At 49.4% G+C, this 19,782-nt stretch overlaps 1 protein-coding gene across 3 annotated transcripts in view; it reads right to left on the bottom strand.

Moving 5' to 3' along the window:
* FIRRM (FIGNL1 interacting regulator of recombination and mitosis) overlaps positions 1-19,782 on the bottom strand; it is a 737,920-nt gene that overhangs the window by 92,902 nt on the left and 625,236 nt on the right. For all 3 annotated transcript variants that reach the window (XM_073557998.1, XM_073557999.1, XM_073558000.1), the window contains one exon: positions 19,422-19,535. In XM_073557998.1, coding sequence (XP_073414099.1) covers positions 19,422-19,535 — 114 coding nt within the window. The remainder of the gene's footprint in view (positions 1-19,421; positions 19,536-19,782) is intronic.

The following is a 19,782-nucleotide window of genomic DNA, read 5'->3' as shown; positions in this document are numbered from 1 at the left end:
ACTTTATTCTAGGTGATGTTACATTTGCACATAGGACCCCTTGTTCGAAAGAAGCTTCTGAACTCTCTCGTCCATTGAATTTGTCAGTTTTTGGATGGTTTGTGCTTCAATTGTTTTGCATGTGGACAGAATACCCCCACAGAGCTGTTGCTTAGATGTGAACTGCCTCCCGCCATCATAGACACTCCTTTTGATGATGCTCCAGAGGTTCTCAATGGGGTTGAGGTCAGGGGAAGATGGTGGCCACACCATAAGTTTGTCCTCTTTTATGCCCATAGCAGCCAGTGATGCAGATGTGTTATTTGCAGCATGAGACGGTGCATCATCATGCATGAAAATGATCTTGCTGTGGAAAACACGGTTCTTCCTCTTGAACCATGGCAGGAAGTGCTGTTTTAGAAACTCCACATAGATTATGGAGTTCATCTTTACCCCTTCAGGGATCCTAAAGGGGCCGACAATTTCTCTCCCCATGATTCCAGCCCAAAACATTACTCCACCTCCTTGTTGGCGCCTTAGCCGTGTTTTCATGGGGTGTCCATCAACCAGCCATCCTCCAACTCCATCCATCTGGACCATCGAGCGTTGCACGGCACTCATCGGTGAACAAAACAGTTTGGAAGTCAGTCTTCATGTATATCCTTTGGCCCACTGGAGCAGTTTCTGCTTGTGTATAGTGGATAGAGGTGGTCGACAGGATGGCTTACACACAGCTGCAAACCTCTGAAGGACCCTGCATCTTGTTGTTAGGGGGACGCTGGAGGCACCAGCAGCTTCAAAAACTTGTCTGCCGCTATGACAAGGCATTTTTGCAGCTGCTCTTTTAACCTGACGCAATTGCCTGTTGGAAAGAGTCCTCAATTTTTCCTTATCAGCACGCACACGTGTGTGCTGGGAATCAGCTACATACTTCTTGATTGTGCGATGATCACGATGAAGTGTCTTGGCAATGTTGATTGTAGTCATGCCTTGACCTAAATACTCCACAATTTGTTGCTTCTCAGCAGCCGACACATCCTTTTTCTTTCCCATTTTGGCAAAAAATGTAGGCTGCTTAATAATGTGGAACAGCCTTCTTAAGTAGTCTTGCCTTTATTTGGACACACCTGCCAAACTAATTTGCACAGGTATCTGCAATTGCTTTCCGTGATATAAAGAGCCCTGACACACATCACCATCAATGAGTTTAAATGACAAACCAAAAAATTCTAACCTTATCACTCCTAAACTCTTTTTGCATAATAATTTGTAACACAGTTTATATACACATAAATATAGACACATAAAAACCCTGTCATGAGCAGCCCATTCTCCAGACCTGAACCTCATTGAAAACCTCTGGAATGTAATCAAGAGGATTATGGATAGTCACAAGCCATCAAACAAAGAACTGCTTACATTTTTGCACCAGAGACAGTGTGAAAAACTGGTGGCAAACATTCCAAGACACATGAAAGCTGTGATTAAAAATCATGGTTATTCCACAAAATATTGATTCCTGAACTCTTCCCGAGTTAAAGCATTAGTATTGTTGTTTCTAAATGATTATGAACTTGTTTGCTTTGCATTATTTAAGGTCTGAAAGCACGGTTTTGGTTTTTAATTTTGAACATTTCTCCTTTTCAGAAGAAAAAAAACAAAATTTATTGCTCGGAAATTCGTAGACATGTTGTCAGAAGTTTGTAGACTAAAACAACAATTTACATTTTACTCAAAAATACACTGTGAGGTAGCGCTGTCATTTACTTAGGGGATTCTCGCTTGCAGCGAACAAAAACCAGTTCCGGCACAGGTTTTCATCAACCATAACACAGTCCTTTTGGTTTATTAATCCTCATAAACCAGGACAGCAACAGAAAGTTCACTTAACAGCACAATCAGCATAGCGTCCATGTTAGCAATGTCCTATAGTCACATAAGCTGTGCAGCATTCAATGTGCAGGGTTCCTAGCCCCAAGTTCTCTCACCCACGTCCGAGTAACCTCACGGTTCCTTTATCATGCAGCAGGCATTCATTCCCTCCAGGGAACTAACAGGTGCTGGCAGCCATTACACACAGCATCCACACGTGCTGTCAGGCAGGAAGCCCCATCTCAGCGGGACCTTCCACACTGGACCAACCGGGTCCAAGCATTCCTCACATGTGACCTACCCTGGGCACATTATATGGTCTATAGCCACACCCACCGGGTCACGTGACTATGACCTCATCACAGGTCCTTCACACCCTCACATGTCTTTTACTACAGGCGTTTTCAGACACACCCCTGGGTGGGTTTGTAGGTAACTGGCCCGCCCATCTCCCAAGTTACCTAGACTTCTCCCTTATACCTTGAAATAACACCTCAGCAAAACCATTGCTGATCAATACGCATAACTAAGTCTCCATCTCAAAGCCACCCCCTTTGAGATACACAACCATCCTTCAGGATTCCGCCACTCATCCTCTCCCTTGGAACCTCCACACAGGGTCCCCTAGCGGACATAGTGGTTACTACACCACATACCTCGCCCCTCTGTTCAAACTTGTGAGGTTGAACACACAACATTACATCAGGCTCTCGAGACCGGGCACTCACCACACCTTGCCCTACAGGTCGAGAGAACCTTTTCCACCTGTCATACGGCCTCCTCTCTACGTTAGGCCTCCCCCGCCCTCAGCGGTCAGAATATCAGTCCTGCTCTTTGACCCTCCAGTTACAGTGCGTCATCAGACACGGTCCAGTCACCACCTTCCTCTCTCTGTTTGTTCCGTTCCCTGACCAGCTCCCCTGGTTGGTACAGTCATCAGTCCTAATCAGGCCTACTGTCTGGGCTGAGTCTGATTCATTCAGGGTCTCACAGGAACTACAGTCTCTCCACGTCATCCTGCCAGTTGAGCTACCACTTGCTGACATTCTTCGGCCATCTGCCCTGTCACTTCTTGGTGGCACTCTTCGGGTCCTTACATCTTGTTGGGTTGCAGGCGGCCGCCATCTGGTAATCTGTACTTGTTTATTAATTCGCCGGCGGTCCTGCCTCAACTGCTCAATCTCTTGCAGGTACCTCACTCGATACTCCAATAGCATCCGAAAGTCTCTCAGGCTCTCCCCGGAGCCAACCACTAGGATGGGAATCCTACCCACTTCACTGGATACTTGGTCTTCATCATCAGGAGGGATCCTCACTCTCACCACACCAGAGATATTCACAAGGTCTTGCATTAACTTCCCGGATCTTCCAATGATTCTCCCAATCAGAGCTTTGGGTACCAGCACCACATCTTTCCGCAAACCCAGCTGATCCATAGCCTCCCTTGCTAATTCTAGGCGTCGAGCAGCGTTCACATTACTCTGCCTGACCCTTTGTTTAGTGTAGAGACATTGCAGATGCATCTCCTTTAGGACAGCTTCTCGGGTAGACGTATCTTCTCTGTCCGATACTATCACCAACTGCCGAGTCTCAGGTGCCCAGTGCACCTCACACGCCTTGACTGCTTCCTTGAAAGCCTCATGCACACCTTCCTCTGCACAGGCCCCTTGCATGTCCTCTGGTACATCAATCACAAACTGGAACACTGTGGTCTTGCTCTCTTCCTGGACCGAAGGCTCTAGCTTTACCACGGACACTTCCCTCACTGCCGTTGACCCGACCGGGTGACTGTCTTCTTCCGTTCTTAACTCATCGACTTCACATGACTTGGTCCTTTCATGACCCTTTACCCCAAGGGCTACTGGCCGTTCTGTCCTGTTATCACTTGCGCTCCCCCGCGGTAAGTCTTCATCCAACTTCTCCCACAGAAGACTTTTAACTACTCCTCTGAGTTCCTCCATTTCTTCTGTAAGGGTCTTGTTCACATTTTGCCACGCTGACAGGTGACTTCTGAGCTCCAAGACTTCTTTCTCAAGCCCTACCACATCCTCTCTTAAGGTGTTGTTCACACTGTGCCACATTGACAGGTGACCTGAGGTTCAAGACTTCTTTCTTGAGCTCCTTCACTCTGTGCTCGGCTGTTTGTCTCATCACACTTTCTCGTTCGAGCTGTTCCTTCACTGTCTCTTTTATTAACTGTATCTCCTGCTCTAGTTCTCTTTTGGTCAGTATGTGTTGCACCACTACTTCTTTAATCATATCGTCAAAAGGTACCCCTGGGTTAGTCCCGTCAGTCGAGTGAACCCCCCAGTTACCCTCTGACTGTATCTCTACTCCCGTTATCTTCTCGACCAGGTTACCATCAGTCCTGTCACGAGTTTCAGTCAGCACAGCACTAGACTCTGTCCTCGTGGAGGCTACTGGCAACAACACGTCACAGTCACACCACCCCGTATGGTGAACCCCCAGGACACTTTCTGTCCGTGTGTCAGCTCCGCTCTTTTTGTTTCTCACACCCTTCTCACTCACACCATTGTACCCTTCAGGTGACGTCCGGTCTGTAAGTTCGTCCGACGTCATTCTATCTCCAGTCGCCCTTACGTCTGGCCTGTCCACGTTAGGAGGCGTCAGCGTCTCAGTGTCTGCTAGCCCTACAGTAGACACGTCTCTATCTTCCTGTCATAGGTCATCAAACCTGACCAAATCCCGGCCGCACTCCAAGGCATAAACTAAGTTTGGTGGTATACTGCCACCTTGGTACTCACGGCCTCCGTACTCCTCAAACATTACTCTGTCTACCACATAGTTCACTGTGACCCCATGTGCACAGCGAACCTGGACCATTTTCTCGGTCAGACAGAGAGTGAGAGGAGTTCCTACCAGAGTCACCTGAAGGGTGTAGCATCACGGTACACACTTGCGGCCCGTCATCATTCGGAAAGAATATCCCACATTCTGGAAATGACATACACATACACTGCGGTACTCCAGACATACCCACTGAGTCCCTCAGTGCTGTCATTCCTTCAAACTTGGCCCCTTTCTGGACCACCACCCCACTTTGGGTTGCCGCCCCCTCCCGGGACTCCACCCTTTTTGGGTTACCACCCCGCTTTGGGTCACCGCCACTTCTGGGACTCCACCCCCTTTCGGGATCTCCCCATGTCCGTTATACCGGTCTTCTCAGACCACAGTTCACACAACACAGTTTATGTCTTAACGATACCACACAAGTCCTTGTTGGCACCACCACAGCTCCTGCTCTCACCGATCACCGACACCATCGGCTGCTGTTCACACACACAGCGGCTGGAGTCACTGCAGCACCTGCTGCGCCGTCTTCGTGGACCCGCCGATCCACTGGAAGCCGCTTGTCACCTTCGTAACCCCGCCGAGTTACCGGAAGCCGCTTGTCACCTTCGTGACCCCACTGAGCCACATCAAGCCGCTTGTCACCTTCTTGACTCCCACTGAGCCACCGCAGGCTGAGTTGAGAAAAGAAGAAAAGAAAAACACCACACAAAAAAACTCAAAAACTCACGTGTCCTTTCTGTGTGCTATTCAGGACGTACCGTCTCCGCCTGAGACCGTCCAACACACAGGGCGCACCGGGTGCTATTCAGGGAGCCGACCCTCTTTCCAGGGTTTCCCAACCCACCGGCCTCACCAGTTCCAGGGGCTTAGCGGGTGCTATTCAGGACATCCGTCTCGGCCTGAGACTGCCCAACACTTACGCCTCACCAGGTCCAAGATCATACCACGTGCTCCAGGGATCTTCCCAACACTGACCCTCCAGGACCTTGCTCACTGAACCCTACAGGAACGCCGTCTTTCCCACTGACCCAGGTCAGTACCACACAAACACCAGTCCGTTGCCTGTGTCGGCCACATAGGTTCTCGGGTACCTCTTATCTGCAGAGGCAACCTATAGCTATCACCAGTCTCTTGCTCACTGATCCTGGTCAGTAAAACAGTTTTTTTTTTTTCTCTTTCACGACCGTCACCTGCTAGCCGCGCAGGTTCTCAGACCCCTCTACCGCAGAGGTGTCCTATCAGTCTCTTTCTCCTGGGGAAACGGCCGCACTGGGCTCACCGATCCGGACAGTGCCTTACTCACTAGGCCGCCCCACGGTTCCAGAACCACAGCCGGGCAGTGGCTTCCCCAACCGTCAGCCTTCCTGGCTCAGTGTTGCCAGCACTGCAACATGCACTTTTAGGAAACCGTTGCCCTAAGCAACCGACTTTGCAGTCCTCTTCCGTTGCTCCCAGCAACAAGGCTACAATATTGCCCATTGCTTTCTCCACCAAATGTGAGGTAGCGCTGTCACTTACTTATGGGATTCTCGCTTGCAGCGAACAAAAACCAGTTCCGGCACAGGTTTTCATCAACCATAACACAGTCCTTTCGGTTTATTAATCCTCATAAACCAGGACAGCAACAGAAAGTTCACTTAACAGCACAATCAGCATAGCGTCCATGTTAGCAATGTCCTATAGTCACATAAGCTGTGCAGCATTCAATGTGCAGGGTTCCTAGCCCCAAGTTCTCTCACCCACGTCCGGGTAACCTCACGGTTCCTTTATCATGCAGCAGGCATTCATTCCCTCCAGGGAACTAACAGGTGCTGGCAGCCATTACACACAGCGTCCACACGTGCTGTCAGGCAGGAAGCCCCATCTCAGCGGGATCTTCCACACTGGACCAACCGGGTCCAAGCATTCCTCACATGTGACCTACCCTGGCCACATTATATGGTCTATAGCCACACCATATAATATAATAATATAACTCACCATAAAATCCTTTTCTCCGAGACTCTCATTGGGGGACACAGGTACTGTGGGTGTATGCTACAGCTGCCTGGAGCTGACACTAAGTGAAAAAAGAGGTTAGCTCCTCCTCCGCCATATACATCCTCGCCCCGATTGCGGACGGAAACCAGTTTGGTGCGAAAGCAGTAGGAGATCAAACAAAAATCAGACAACATCAACCTTAGTGCAGGTAACAACATGTCTAGAAAATAACCACCCTAATCTCATACAGAAAGCATATTAAATAAACAGAAGCCAACTTAGCTAACAGGGTGGGTGCTGTGTCCCTCAATGAGCGTCTCAGAGAAAAGGATTTTACAGTGAGTTATCACAAAAATCCATGTTTCTCCTTCGCCTCATTGGGGGACACAGGTACTGTGGGACGTTCTAAAGCAGTCCCTGGGTGGGAAGTTGACTCACCGATCCAAGCTACATGCACCTCCTGTCTAAAGGTGTGCCACCGCTGCTTGGAGAATCCTTCTACCCAGGCTCACATCCGCTGAAGCCTGAGTATGGAGTATGGAGTAATGTTTAGTAAACGTGTGCAGGCTGGACCAGGTTGCTGCCTTGCAAACCTGTTCCATTGAAGCCTGGTGCCGAAGCGCCCAAGAGGCGCCCACTGCCCGAGTAGAGTGTGCTCTGATCCCTGCTGGAATCGGCACGCCTCTGATACGGTAGGACTCCTGAATAGCCAAATGAATCCGTCTGGCTATGGTCGATTTTGAGGCAGCGAGTCCCTTCCTGCCAGGGCCGGTCTGGGACTAAAATTCAGCCCTGGCATTTGAAGTTACACAGGCCCACTAGTCACATGGTGACTATATAATATCTTTGTACACTTGTAGGTTACAAGAAGTGTGAGGAGATTAACACGCTATATAACATGTAGTCACAGCTGTGCCCAGTATTTCAGCTCAGTCCAATTTATTGCTTTTAGGTACAGTACTCCTCCCAAAGATCTGACCCCTTTTGTACACACGGTGACAGAATTCCTGGCAGAACTGCTATCCTTTGGGCAACCAGACCCCCTGGTCACAGCCGCCCCTATCATACCTCCCAACTTTTGAAGAAGGGAAAGAGGGAGAAAGACAGTGGCGCGCGCAGCTGCAAATTTTAGGCCACGCCCCGGCCACATCCATTTTGCAACTAGTCACACCCATGTCCACGCCCAACCACACCAATTTAGCACTGCTGATCACATTGACTGGTACTGAGGGCACAGTGGCTGGCATTATGGCCATACTGACTGGCACTAAGGAAGAGAGAAAACAGAGAAAGAAAGGAGAGCGAGAGAGAAAGAAAGAACAGAGAGAGAAAGAACAGAGAGAGAAAGAAAGAGGGGAAAGAAAGAAAGAACAGAGCGAGACAGAAAGAACAGAGAGAGAAAGAAAGAAGTAAACAAAAGAAAGAAAGAACAGAGAGAAAGAAAGAGGAAAGAAAAAGAAAGAAAGAGGGGAAAGAAAGAACAGAGAGAGAGAAAGAAAAAGGAAAGATTAGAGAGAGAAAGAAAGAACAAAGAGAGAGAAAGAAAATGTGGGAAAGACAGAACAGAGAATGAGAAAGAAATAACAGAGAAAGAAAGAAAAAGAGAGAAAGAAATAAAGAAAGATTCTATAAAGATACTATAGCAGCCCGGCTCCCATTGTAGTGCCCACCTGAGCCTTCCGATGCAGGACATATCATGATCCGCTCACATGGCCGGCATCCCCGATTCCAAGGCGATCCTGCTGTCTGCGCTGTTGGAGGAGGACATGGTGATGGAACTGAAGCATTCCTAGTTCCATCACAATCTCCTCATGAAATTATCTAATTTCCGGTCAGCTTCCAGCATATCACTTCCGGTGGAACGTCATGTGTGAGTTTTAAAATGCTCCTCGGGGCTCCGCCGTGTACTCCTTGTCTGTGGGAAAAGCCCGCTTTGTATGCTTCGTACACACTTGGCTCCGTTCCGTACATCCCGTACACATATGGCTCCACTCCGTACACCTCGTACACACACGGCTCAGCTCCGTACACCTCATACACACAGGGCTCTGCTCCCTACACCTCGTACACACGCGGCTCCGCTCCGTACACCTCGTACACACGCGGCTCCGCTCCGTACACCTCATACACACACAGCTCTGCTACATCTATTCTGTAAACCCCTCCTGAGCCCTCACATATCAGGCACATTGCGGCCCCCCAGCCAGCCTCAGCTCAGGGCCTCAGGCAAATTGCGGCCCCCCAGCCAGCCTCAACTCAGGGCCTCAGGCAGATTGCGGCCCCCCCAGCCAGCCTCAGCTCAGGGCCTCAGGCAGATTGCGGCCCCCCAGCCAGCCTCAGCTCAGGGCCTCAGGCAGATTGCGGCCCCCGAGCCAGCCTCAGCTCAGGGCCTCAGGCAGATTGTGGACCCCCAGCCAGCCTCAGCTCAGGGCCTCAGGCAGATTGCGGCCCCCCAGCCAGCCTCAGCTCAGGGCCTCAGGCAGATTGCGGCCCCCCCAGCCAGCCTCAGCTCAGGGCCTCAGGCAGATTGCGGCCCCCCAGCCAGCCTCAGCTCAGCCTCAGGCAGATGGTGCCCGCCGCCCGACCTCCCCACCCCCAGGCCCTCTTTATAACTAAACTCACCCCTGCCCCCCCGCCCCGGCCAACTTACTGGAGTCTGGACCTGTCCTGAAGCCTGCCCTGAACCAGCGCGCGGGGGTAGGAGACTCGCAGCAGCTGCTCCTGGATTCCTGGCCTGCTGCCGCCCTGGACGCCGTCGCCGATGATAGGACGGGACACAGTGAGACATGAGTAGGTGCTGCCTGCCCTGCAGGCGACCATTGATGGCACAGCGCGCTCGCTCCGGCTCCGCCCTCAAAGAACGCACCGCGACGTGCAGTTTCACGTCGCCGCGCGTTCTTAACTCCTAGGGTGCCAGTGCCAAACCCAAAATCTGCAGCGCGAGCCGGGCACCTTTGAAACCGCCGCCGTGCCCGCAAATTTAAAGGGCCACCGGCGGGTAAAAGAGGCTGGTTGCTGCCGCATTAGCCTGCGGCCCACAACAGGGTAATAAATAGCGGCCCACCAGGAAAATGCCCGGTTGGGCAGATTACCAATCTGGGCCTGCTTCTTGCAACCTTCAGGGAGCACGAACAGCGCATCTGACTGACGAAAGGGTGCCGTACGCAACATATACCTCCTGAGTGCTCTCACCAGGTCTAACGTATGCAGGGCCTTTTCCATACGGTGTAATGGTGCTGGACAAAAAGAGGGCAAGACAATATCCTCATTAATGTGAAATGAGGAAACGACTTCTGGCAGAAAAGGAGGAGCTGGTCTAAGAACCACCTTATCTTTGTGAAATGTCAGAAACAGGGTTCGGCAAGATAACGCTGCCAGCTCAGATACCCGCCTGATTGATGTTATAGCTACCAGGAACACCACCTTCCAGGAAGGGTATGACAAAGACACATCCTGTAGCGGCTCAATGAAGCTTCCGCAAGAACACTTAGGACCAGGTTAAGGTCCCAGGCGTCCATAGGTGCCTTATAGGGAGGTACCAAGTGGGAGACCCCCTGGATGAAAGTCTTTACCTGCAAGTTGGTAGCAATACTGCGCTGAAAAAGGACGAATAAAGCCGATATCTGTCTCCTGAGATAACTGTGGGAAAAGCCTGAGTCTAGGCCAGCCTGGAGAAAAGCCAAAATATTAGGGATGGAGAATCTCAGTGGCGAACAACCGTTACCTCGACACTATGCAAAGAAAACCTTCCAGGTGTGGTGGTAAATTTGTGCTGAGGCAGGCTTCCGGTCGCTAACCATCGTAGCAACCACTTTGCGCCCAAACCCCGCCTGCGTTAGAATCCAAGATTCAACGGCCAAGCTGTCAAACACATGGCCCCTGAGTTCGGGTGGCAGATCGGCCCCTGAGAAAGTAGATCTGGGTGCTCTGGCAGTCGCCATGGCAAGTCGACGAGCAGCTGCACTAGATCTGCGTACCACGTACCATCTTCCTGATGACCCTTGGAAGTAGTGGCATCAGGGGAAACAGGTATAGGAGGCGAAACTGATTCCATGGCAGAACCAGAGCAGCCACAGCGATTGCCTGCGGGTCCCGGGACTGAGCAACAAATACGGACACCTTGGCCTTCACCCTGGAGGCCATCAGATCCACATCCGGTGTTCCCCACCTTTGGCAAATCTGCTGAAAGACCCCTAGGTGTAGTGACCATTCCCTGGACGCAAGCCCCTGCCGGCTGAGGAAGTCTGCAGCCCAGTTCTCTACTCCCCGGTATGTGGACCACCGATATCACCGAGCGGTACCTCTCGGCCCAGCTAAGCATGTGCCCTACCTTGCGCATGGTTGCCCTGCTGCGGGTGCCCCCTTGGTGATTTATGTAAGCCACCGCCGTGGTGTTGTCCGACTAAATCCGGACGGGGCGGCCTACTAGAAGGTGATGAAACTGTTGCAGAGTCAGCCGGATCGCCCGTATCTCCAACAAGTTGATCGGGAGACGTGTCTCCTGCGGTGACCACCGTCCCTGGGTCGTGTGGTGGCGAAAAACCACTCTCCCCAGCCGAGGCAGCTGGCATCGGTTGTGACCACCAGCCACTGATCTGGGGCAAAGGGTTTCCCCTCAAGAAGGGAGGAGCTGATCGTCCACCACTCTAGTGACTGTCTGGCCTGAGAGGACAACTGGCACCGATGATAGAGCGTGAACGGGTTCTTGTCCCAAGATGACAAGAGGGCGTGCTGCAGGGGGCGAAGATGGAACTGGGCGAACGGGATCGCTTCCATCGCCGCCACCATTTTCCCTAGAATTCTCATGCAGAAACGGATGGTTTGAGAGACTGGTTCGTGCAGTACCCGCACCCCCTGCCGGATGGCTAGGGCCTTGTCTCGAGGGAGAATTACCAACCCTCGGCAAGTGTCGAAGGTCATCCCTAAAAAGGAAATTCTCTGAGCTGGAACAAGGGATGACTTCTTTACATTGACCAACCACCCTAAGCGGACAAGAGTATCTAGCGTGATGCTGACACTTTCCTCGCATGCCCGCCTTGAAGGGCCCTTGACCAAGAGGTCGTCTAAGTAGGGGAATACGACTATGCCCTGGGAGTGCAGGATGGCCATGGGGACTGCCATGACCTTTGCGAACACTCTGGGGGCATTGGCTAGCCCGAAGGGCAGCGATGCAAACTGAAAATGTAGACCGTTGATGGCAAAGCGTAGAAACCTTTGACCGTCCTGTCCTTTTTGGGGACTGCAAACAGATTGGAATAGAAGCCCTGAGTCTTCTCGTTTTCCGGTACCAGAATGATGACTCCGTTGTGGCTGAGCGAATCAATGGCTCCTTGTAGAGCCTTTGCCCGGGTACCCACTTTGGGAAGACGGGAAAGAAAAAATCATCTTGGGGTACCTGACAAATTCTATCTTGTACCCTGAGGACACCAGCTCTCTCACCCATGTGTCGTGTGCGACGTTGAGCCAGACGTGGCAAAACCAGAGTAGGTGGCCGCCTACCTTGCTGGTGTCGCCTGGCAAATGCCTTGAGTGATTTGGCTGAAGATCTTTGGGACCTGGATCCCCTCGACCTGGGCTGGTTAGTACACCTCCTCCCCAATGGGTTGGCTCTATATGAGACCGGTCCATCCCTATCCTGGTTGGGGAGAACTGATGCGGCAGAATTTGCCGCTGTGGTCCACCCGGGGTTGCAAAAGGCCAGAAAACGTGCCTGAAACTGGTGACGAAACGGCGGTTTGACCTTTTGTTGAGGGAGAAAACTGCTCTTCCCTCCTGTGGAGTTGGAGATGAGCTGATCTAACTTCTCTCCGAACAGGCAGCCACACTGGTATGGTAGCGATGTCAAGGAGTTTTTTGAAGCTGAATCGGCCCGCCATGTCCTCAACCACAGAGCTCTCCTAATGGACATTGCATTTGCAGCCGCAAGCGCCACGCAGTTTGCCGCATCTAAATATGCATTGATCAAGTAGTCCCCCGCCATAGCTATCTGATTTGCGATCTCTGATACTTCAGCTGGTAGTTCTATGTCCTGCAAGGCTCTGTTCAAATATTTCTGACCAAGAAATCATGGCCTTGGCTACCCACGTTGCCATGAACGAAGGAGAGAGTGCTGGTCCTGATGCCTCAAACACTGAGCGAGCCAAGTTCTCAATGAGACGATCAGTGGGATCCTTAATAGAAGAACCACTAGGTACGGATAGTAGGATTCTCATAGCCAAGCGTGACACAGGTGGATGTACCGTCAGGGATTCGATCCATTCTTAACGGAGATCCGGGGCAAAAGGATACCTCGCCTCGAGTGCCTTTTGGCCCGAGAAACGCCAGTCCGGCCGTTCTCTGTGTCGTTGCACTATGTCCTCAAACTCAGGGTGAGTGCAAAATACTCTATGGGGGCGCTTGACTCGCTTAAATGACACCTTATGGCCCGAAGCCAGGGTGGACTCATCCTCAATCCCCAGAGTCTGGTTGACGGCTTCAAAGAGACTGTCAACTGTTTCCTGACCACCTGGTGTATCTAGGTCAAGGGGTACGTCTGAGTCATAGTCCGAGCATTGCTTGCAATCGACTGCTGGTGACGGGGAGCAAGAAGCAGAGCTCACGGATGCCGAGGCACCAGATGGACCGGTGTTGTGAGTTCATTTTCCCCTTCGTCACTGAGGTCTGGTGAACTCCCTATTCTGGTGAAGGAAGGTAATGAGCCTGATTATCAGGCACCTGAGCCTAATGATGATGACTGGCTGAGTGGAGTCACGGACTGGATATAAGGCTACCGACGCCCTTCTGCCCTGCGGGTGATTTCTCTGTGGACTTCTAGGAGACCAGTCTGATTCCTGCTCCTCTAAAGCTAAGTTTTCTGCTTTGCCTTTTAGCATTTGTGTTTTGTTTTTGTTTGCCTTGCTTTTCTGGATTCTGCCATTCCCTGCTGGGGTGAGCTGAATCTCCTTTTGCCGTTTGCTCTGTCTTCAGAATATTCCTGAGTACTGACATAGTCTTTTTGAAGCCTAGCGTCTTCAGGGCCTTTTTCACTGTCAGTCTGTTGGCTCTTATTTTTATAGGGTTTTTCACGGATTGCAGACAGCAGCCTTCCTGTCCTTTCCTATCTAGTTTGCTCGGGCCCCGTCTTTGCTCAGTCTATCTTTCTGTCTGTGTTAGTGTTCTTTCTTCTTGCTTCACCGTCATTATATGTTGGGGGCTGCCTTTTGCTTTGGGGTCTGCTCTGGGGCAGTTTAGATTTCCCTTTCTGTCTTTAGGCTATATAGTCCTCCGGCTGTGATCGAGGGGTCTAGGGCATCGTAGGAACCCCCCACGGCTACTGCTAGTTGTGTTGTTAGGTTCAGGGGTCTGCAATCCGATAGCTGACAACTTCTCTGGTTTTCTGGACTTAGCTAGCATTTCTGTTTTTGCCTCCTACGGTGACTCATTCATAACAGACCGGGAGACGCCGTGTGGGTTCGTTTCCCTCGCGTCTGCCTGGAGTGAGAGCGGCCCCTGCAGGCCGGAGGCTCCTGTGAGGTGGAGGACCCTTCTAAGACCGGCAAACCCCTGTCCCTGCCCCTATCTGGGGCCCGAAGGGACTCGATTGCTCTCGTAAGTGACGCCATAGATTGCGACAGTGATAACGCCCATTCCGGGGGACTTGGTACACTGGGCTCGGTTGCAGGGGAGGGCTCCTGGGCGCGTTCAGACTCGCAGGCTTCGCATACTCGCTTGGTCTGCGCCTGAAAAAAAGCGGACCAACAGGAGATGCATGCAGCGTATAGAAACGTGTGCGTCTTGGCTTTTCCTGACATGCTGTATCTGTCAGGCATCAGTGCTAAAAAAACGGTGGGGGAGGGCACTCTTAGTTTTTCCTAGAGTGGCCTCTCGGGGGGCTAGAGGGCAGCACTTACCCCAGTCCTGGGCCCCCTGTGTCCTGGAAGTGCAGAACGTCGCTCTGTTCGAACAGTGCGCGCTACAACTGCGGGCAGGCCCCCGGAAGAAAAAAGGATTCCTGGGGGCGGTACCTCCATCTGTGGCCTAGTTTTGGCCTGAAGCCGGGGCCTAAGTTTCTTCAGCTCAGGCCTCGGGGGCGGGGCCGTGATGCGACGCGGGGGGGGACTTCCGGCGACGGCCAAAGTCGCGGCCTGGATTTTCAATATCCGCCCACGGGGGGAGGGGAGGGGAACCACCGGGCCCCAGCACCAAGGCCGGGAACCGAGTCCGCTGCTGCCAGACGCCAGGGAGTGCATTGTGACCCTATCTTCGCCCAGAAGAAGCTAAGGGCTGCAGGAGCCCTCCTAGGCCATTCTCCTCCGTGCTTCGGCTCCAGCTCAGGTAGATGGGAGGGGGGACCGTATGACAAAAAGGATGGTGAGGCACCCTAGGTCCATCTAACCCCTTCAAGGGGTGAGGAGAGGGACAGTCCGGCGCCTTGCCGCCTCGCAGTCTTAGCATTGGTGGAGCAGTGGAGGCCTCACGGACTGTACTTGTGCTTCTGTACAGTCTATGATTTCAATACCTTAGGGTGGTCAGGGCTAAGTCCGGCATCATGTCCCATGGTGCGGGAGTGCATACGTGGAGGCGACACTCGCGCGTGCTCGCCCGTTGTTGGTTTGGGGAGATCGGACCCTTTCAATAGGGTCCGTCGCCCCTATCTCATCTTCATGTGAAAAAAGAACATCTGGAAATATCCCACGTTGTGGGAGAGGATACGTGGAGGCGACACTCGCACGTGCTCGCCCGTTGTTGGTTTGGGGAGATCGGACCCTTTCAATAGGGTCCGTCGCCCCTATCTCATCTTCATGTGAAAAAAGAACATCTGGAAATATCCCACGTTGTGGGAGAGGATACGTGGAGGCGACACTCGCACGTGCTCGCCCGTTGTTGGTTTGGGGAGATCGGAACCTTTCAATAGGGTCCGTCGCCCCGGTCTCATCTTCATAGGGAAAAAAAAAAAAATCAGTCTGGAAACAGACAGACGTGTGCCTCCAACAGACACTAAGCAAAAAAACTGGTTTCCGCCCGCAATCAGGGCGAGCGTGTATACGGCGGAGGAGGAGCTAACTTCTTTTTTTTTCACTTAGTGTCAGCCTCCAAGCGACAATAGCATACACACACAGTACCTGTGTCCCCCAATGAGGCGAAGGAGAAACATACATACATTTACAGCGCTGGCAAAAATTAAGAGACCACTGCACAGATTTATAAAAATCAGCTTCTCTACATGTCTGACAGCCGTTCCATTCCAGTGTCAGATAAATCCCAACAAGGGTACACCTCATTCTACTTGTACTTCTGATTAGGTGATCACCTGAACCAAATCATACTTAACGAAGGAAAGTATAAAAAAAACCCTGCTGTAGGGTTCACAATCCTCTTGCAATAGGTCAAGCTGGATGGCAAAACAAGTGCTAGTAATATCCCAAAAGTAATAGGAATGAAAAAATTTCTTTTCAATTCCTTTGGCATGGTAAAAGTCTTGTGTGAGGAAAAGAAGGGCTCAGTTCTGGCTTTACTAGGAGATGGATACAGTGAGCATCATGTTGCCTCCATCCTTAAAATTTCTAAGACGGTAGTCCATTGCAACAATGTCAAGCAGCAGATATTGGGGACAACAAAGCTACAGACTGGCAGAGGGCGAAAACGACTCTCCACTGGCCGGGATGACAGTCATCTTATTTGAATGTCACTTAGCAACCGCAGGAAGGCAACACGTGACCTAGAAAAGGAATGGCAAATGGCAGCTGGGGTGAAGTGCATGGTAAGAACAGTTTGTAACAGGCTACTAGATGCAGGGCTCAAGTCATGTAAAGCTAGAAAAAAGCCTTTCATCAATGAGAAGCAAAGGAGAGCCAGGCTGAAGTTTACCAAAGACCATAAGGATTGGACCATAGAGGACTGGTGTAAGGTAATCTTCTCTGATGAGTCTAATTTTCAGCTTTGCCCAACACCCGGTCGTCTAATGGTTAGACGGAGACCTGGAGAGGCGTACAAGCCACAGTGTCTTGCACCCACTGTGAAATTTGGTGGAGGATCAGTGATGATCTGGGGATGCTTCAGCAAGGCTGGAATTGGGCAGAATAAACTTTGTAAAGGACGTATGAATCAAGCCGCATACAAGGTTATCCTGGAAAAACAGTTGATTCCTTCTGCTCAGGTAATGTTCCCCAACTCTGAGGACTGTTTTTTCCAGCAGGACAATGCGCCATGCCACACAGCTAGGTCAATCAATGTGTGGATGAAGGACCACCACATCAAATTCCTGTCATGGCCAGCCCAATATCCAGACCTGAACCCCATTGAAAACCTCTGGAATGTAATCAAGAGGAAGATGGATAGTCACAAGCCATCAAACAAAGAAGAACTGCTTAAATTTTTGTACCAGGAGTGGCATAAGGTCACTCAAAAGCAGTGTAAAAGACTGGTGGAAAGCATGCCATGATGCATTAAAACATTATTATTGTTGTTTCTAAATGATTATGATCTTGTTTTCTTAGCATTATTTGAGGACTGCAAGCACTGAATTTTTTGCTATTTTGACCATTTATCATTTTCTGAAGATAAATACAAAATTTAGTGCTTGGACATTCGAAGACATATTGTAAGTAGTTTATAGAATAAAAGAGAAATTTACATTTTACTCAAAAATATACCTATAAAGAGAAAAATCGGACAAATTAAAAATTTTGCAATATATTTCCAATAAATAATACACTCCCTGACAGAAGTTATGTCGCTTATCCATGTTATGTAAATAAAAGCTTATAACCTGACGTTAAATTCATCAATTGGTTGTATAAATTATTCTTTTGAAAGCTGAAACCCTCCGAAATGTGGTTTAGGTTAAGAAAATAAATTGCCAGAAATATTGATTATTTAATGGACACAGAATCGTCAGATTTTGGCAAGACAAAAGCTTTGTCACCTGGTCATATAATGCACCCAGTCCTAGTTTACATCCTCACCTGTGCTCAGTAAATGATCGGTTAATTAGTGGGTGTGTATAAAAAGAAATCCAGCACCCCAAACCTTCACTTGAGCTGCAACTTGAGCTTTGACAACATGCCAAAATTCCACCCTGCGACCAAAGCCTGGATTATCAAGAGGCTGAAGATCAGATCCACTGCAGCGGTGGATGGCACCTTTAATGTGTTTCAGCGTCAAGTACAAAGATTTAAAAAAAGATTTGAAGAGACTGGAGATGTGTTTGACAAGCCCAGGTTCGGCGGACCCCGCAAGACAAAGTTTGTTGGTTAGAAAATCCAAAGCAAGCCCCTCTTCCACTGCAGCAGAGCTCCAACAGGCCTGGTCACCTCAAGTCCCTGTGTCAACTACAACCGTTAGTAGGATTCTGTCTCGAAATGGCCTCCATGGTCGAATCAGTGTCCAGAAGCCAGCACTAAACAAAAGGCAAATAAAAAACCATGTGGCATTTGCAAAGTCCCACAGCCTGCTAAACAGATGGACGCTTGAAAAGTGGCAGAAGGTGGATTTCTCTGATGAATCTTCAGTAGAGTTACACCACAGCCGCCGCAAATACTGCAGGAGACCTACTGGAGCCCGTATGGATCCAAAATACACCCAGAAAATAGTTAAATTTGGTGGTGGAAAGATTATGGTCTGGGGTTACATTCAGTATGGGGGTGTGCGAAACATTTGCAAGGTGGAAGGCAATATCAATAGCCTAAAATATCAAGAAGTATTAGCTACCTCATATATTCCAAATCATAAAAGGGGTCAAATTCTGCAGCAGGATGGTGCTCCATCTCATACATCCATCTCTACAACAAAGTTCCTCCAGGCAAAAAAAATCAAGGTGCTCAAGGATTGGCCAGCCCAGTCACCAAATATGAACATCATTGAGCATGTTTAGGGTAGGACGTAAGAGGAAGCTTGGAAGACAAAACCAAAGAATTTAGATGAACTCTGGGAGGCATGTAAGACTGCATTCTCTGCTCTTCCTGATGACTTCATTAATAAATTGTATGAATCATTGTTGAACCGCATGGATGCAGTCCTTCATGCTCATGGAAGTCACACAAAATATTAAATATGACTCAAATAGCATCACAACTTCATTCACCAATGTTATGCAACATATACTTGTATTTTAAGTTAATTTGTTTGAATATCACATTATTTTTTGTGGCCGACAAAACTTTTGTCATGCCAAAATCTGACCATTCTGTGTCAATTAAATGATCAATATTTCTGCATTGATGCCAATTTATTTTCTTAACCTAAACCACATTTCGGAGGGTTTCAGCTTTCAAAAGAATAATTTATACAACCAATGGATGAATTTAACGTCAGGTTATAAGCTTTTATTTACATAACATGGATAAGCGACATAACTTCTGTCAGGGAGTGTAATTCTTCGCTATAGTAACCATTTTCAGCTCCTGTATTTTCAAAAATAGTCTCCATGCAATAATGCAAAAGCTTTCTCCAATTGCTAGAAAATTCAGTCTCCAGCTGCATTTTGCATTTCAGTCTTGTTAAAGTGTGCGCTGGAGTAAAAGACACACACCCATAAGCAAATGTGGCGCATCTCTCTGCTGCTGTTCGCCACCATAAAAAATGTACTCCAGTCAGACCTGCAGTATATTTCTGTTGTAGCTTACCACTCCCAGCTGAGCTCTAGCCACTTTCCAAAACGTTGCTGGAGCTGGACGAAACTGATGGAAAACCTTCAAATGTCACATCTTTCAGTTATGGAACATTTTTAGCAACATTTCAAAAAGTTTTACGAATTAGAACAGAGACTTGCACAAAAGATATTTTGATGCAAAAGCTACCTGGATTTCCTGGGGTATAATAATTCTTCCAAGAAGCAATAAGATATCTAAGACAGCCAATTTCACATGTGATGGGGCTTCTTCTTGACATAGAGATGAAATCAATGAAAGCACCTTAAAAATAACAAATAATTCTGAAAGCGTTATGCAGATATTTAATTTATCACACAGAAATGCCATTATTACATGTAGTATCAGAGCAGTTTAGGAAACCATATTTTATTAGACTTCACAGCAAAACTAGGAACTACGTACAAACCCGTGTAACACTGTTGTGAATGTCAGCTAGCAGTATACCAGTACTTTTTTAGGCTTAATATTGTGTGTTGGCTGTCATATACAAGAGCTTGCAAAGTATGGA

This window comes from Dendrobates tinctorius, unplaced genomic scaffold (assembly GCF_039654945.1).
Source record: "Dendrobates tinctorius isolate UK_male_01 unplaced genomic scaffold, ASM3965494v1 ptg000012l, whole genome shotgun sequence".
Lineage (NCBI taxonomy): Eukaryota > Metazoa > Chordata > Amphibia > Anura > Dendrobatidae > Dendrobates > Dendrobates tinctorius.
This window is presented reverse-complemented; position numbering and strand designations above follow the sequence as displayed.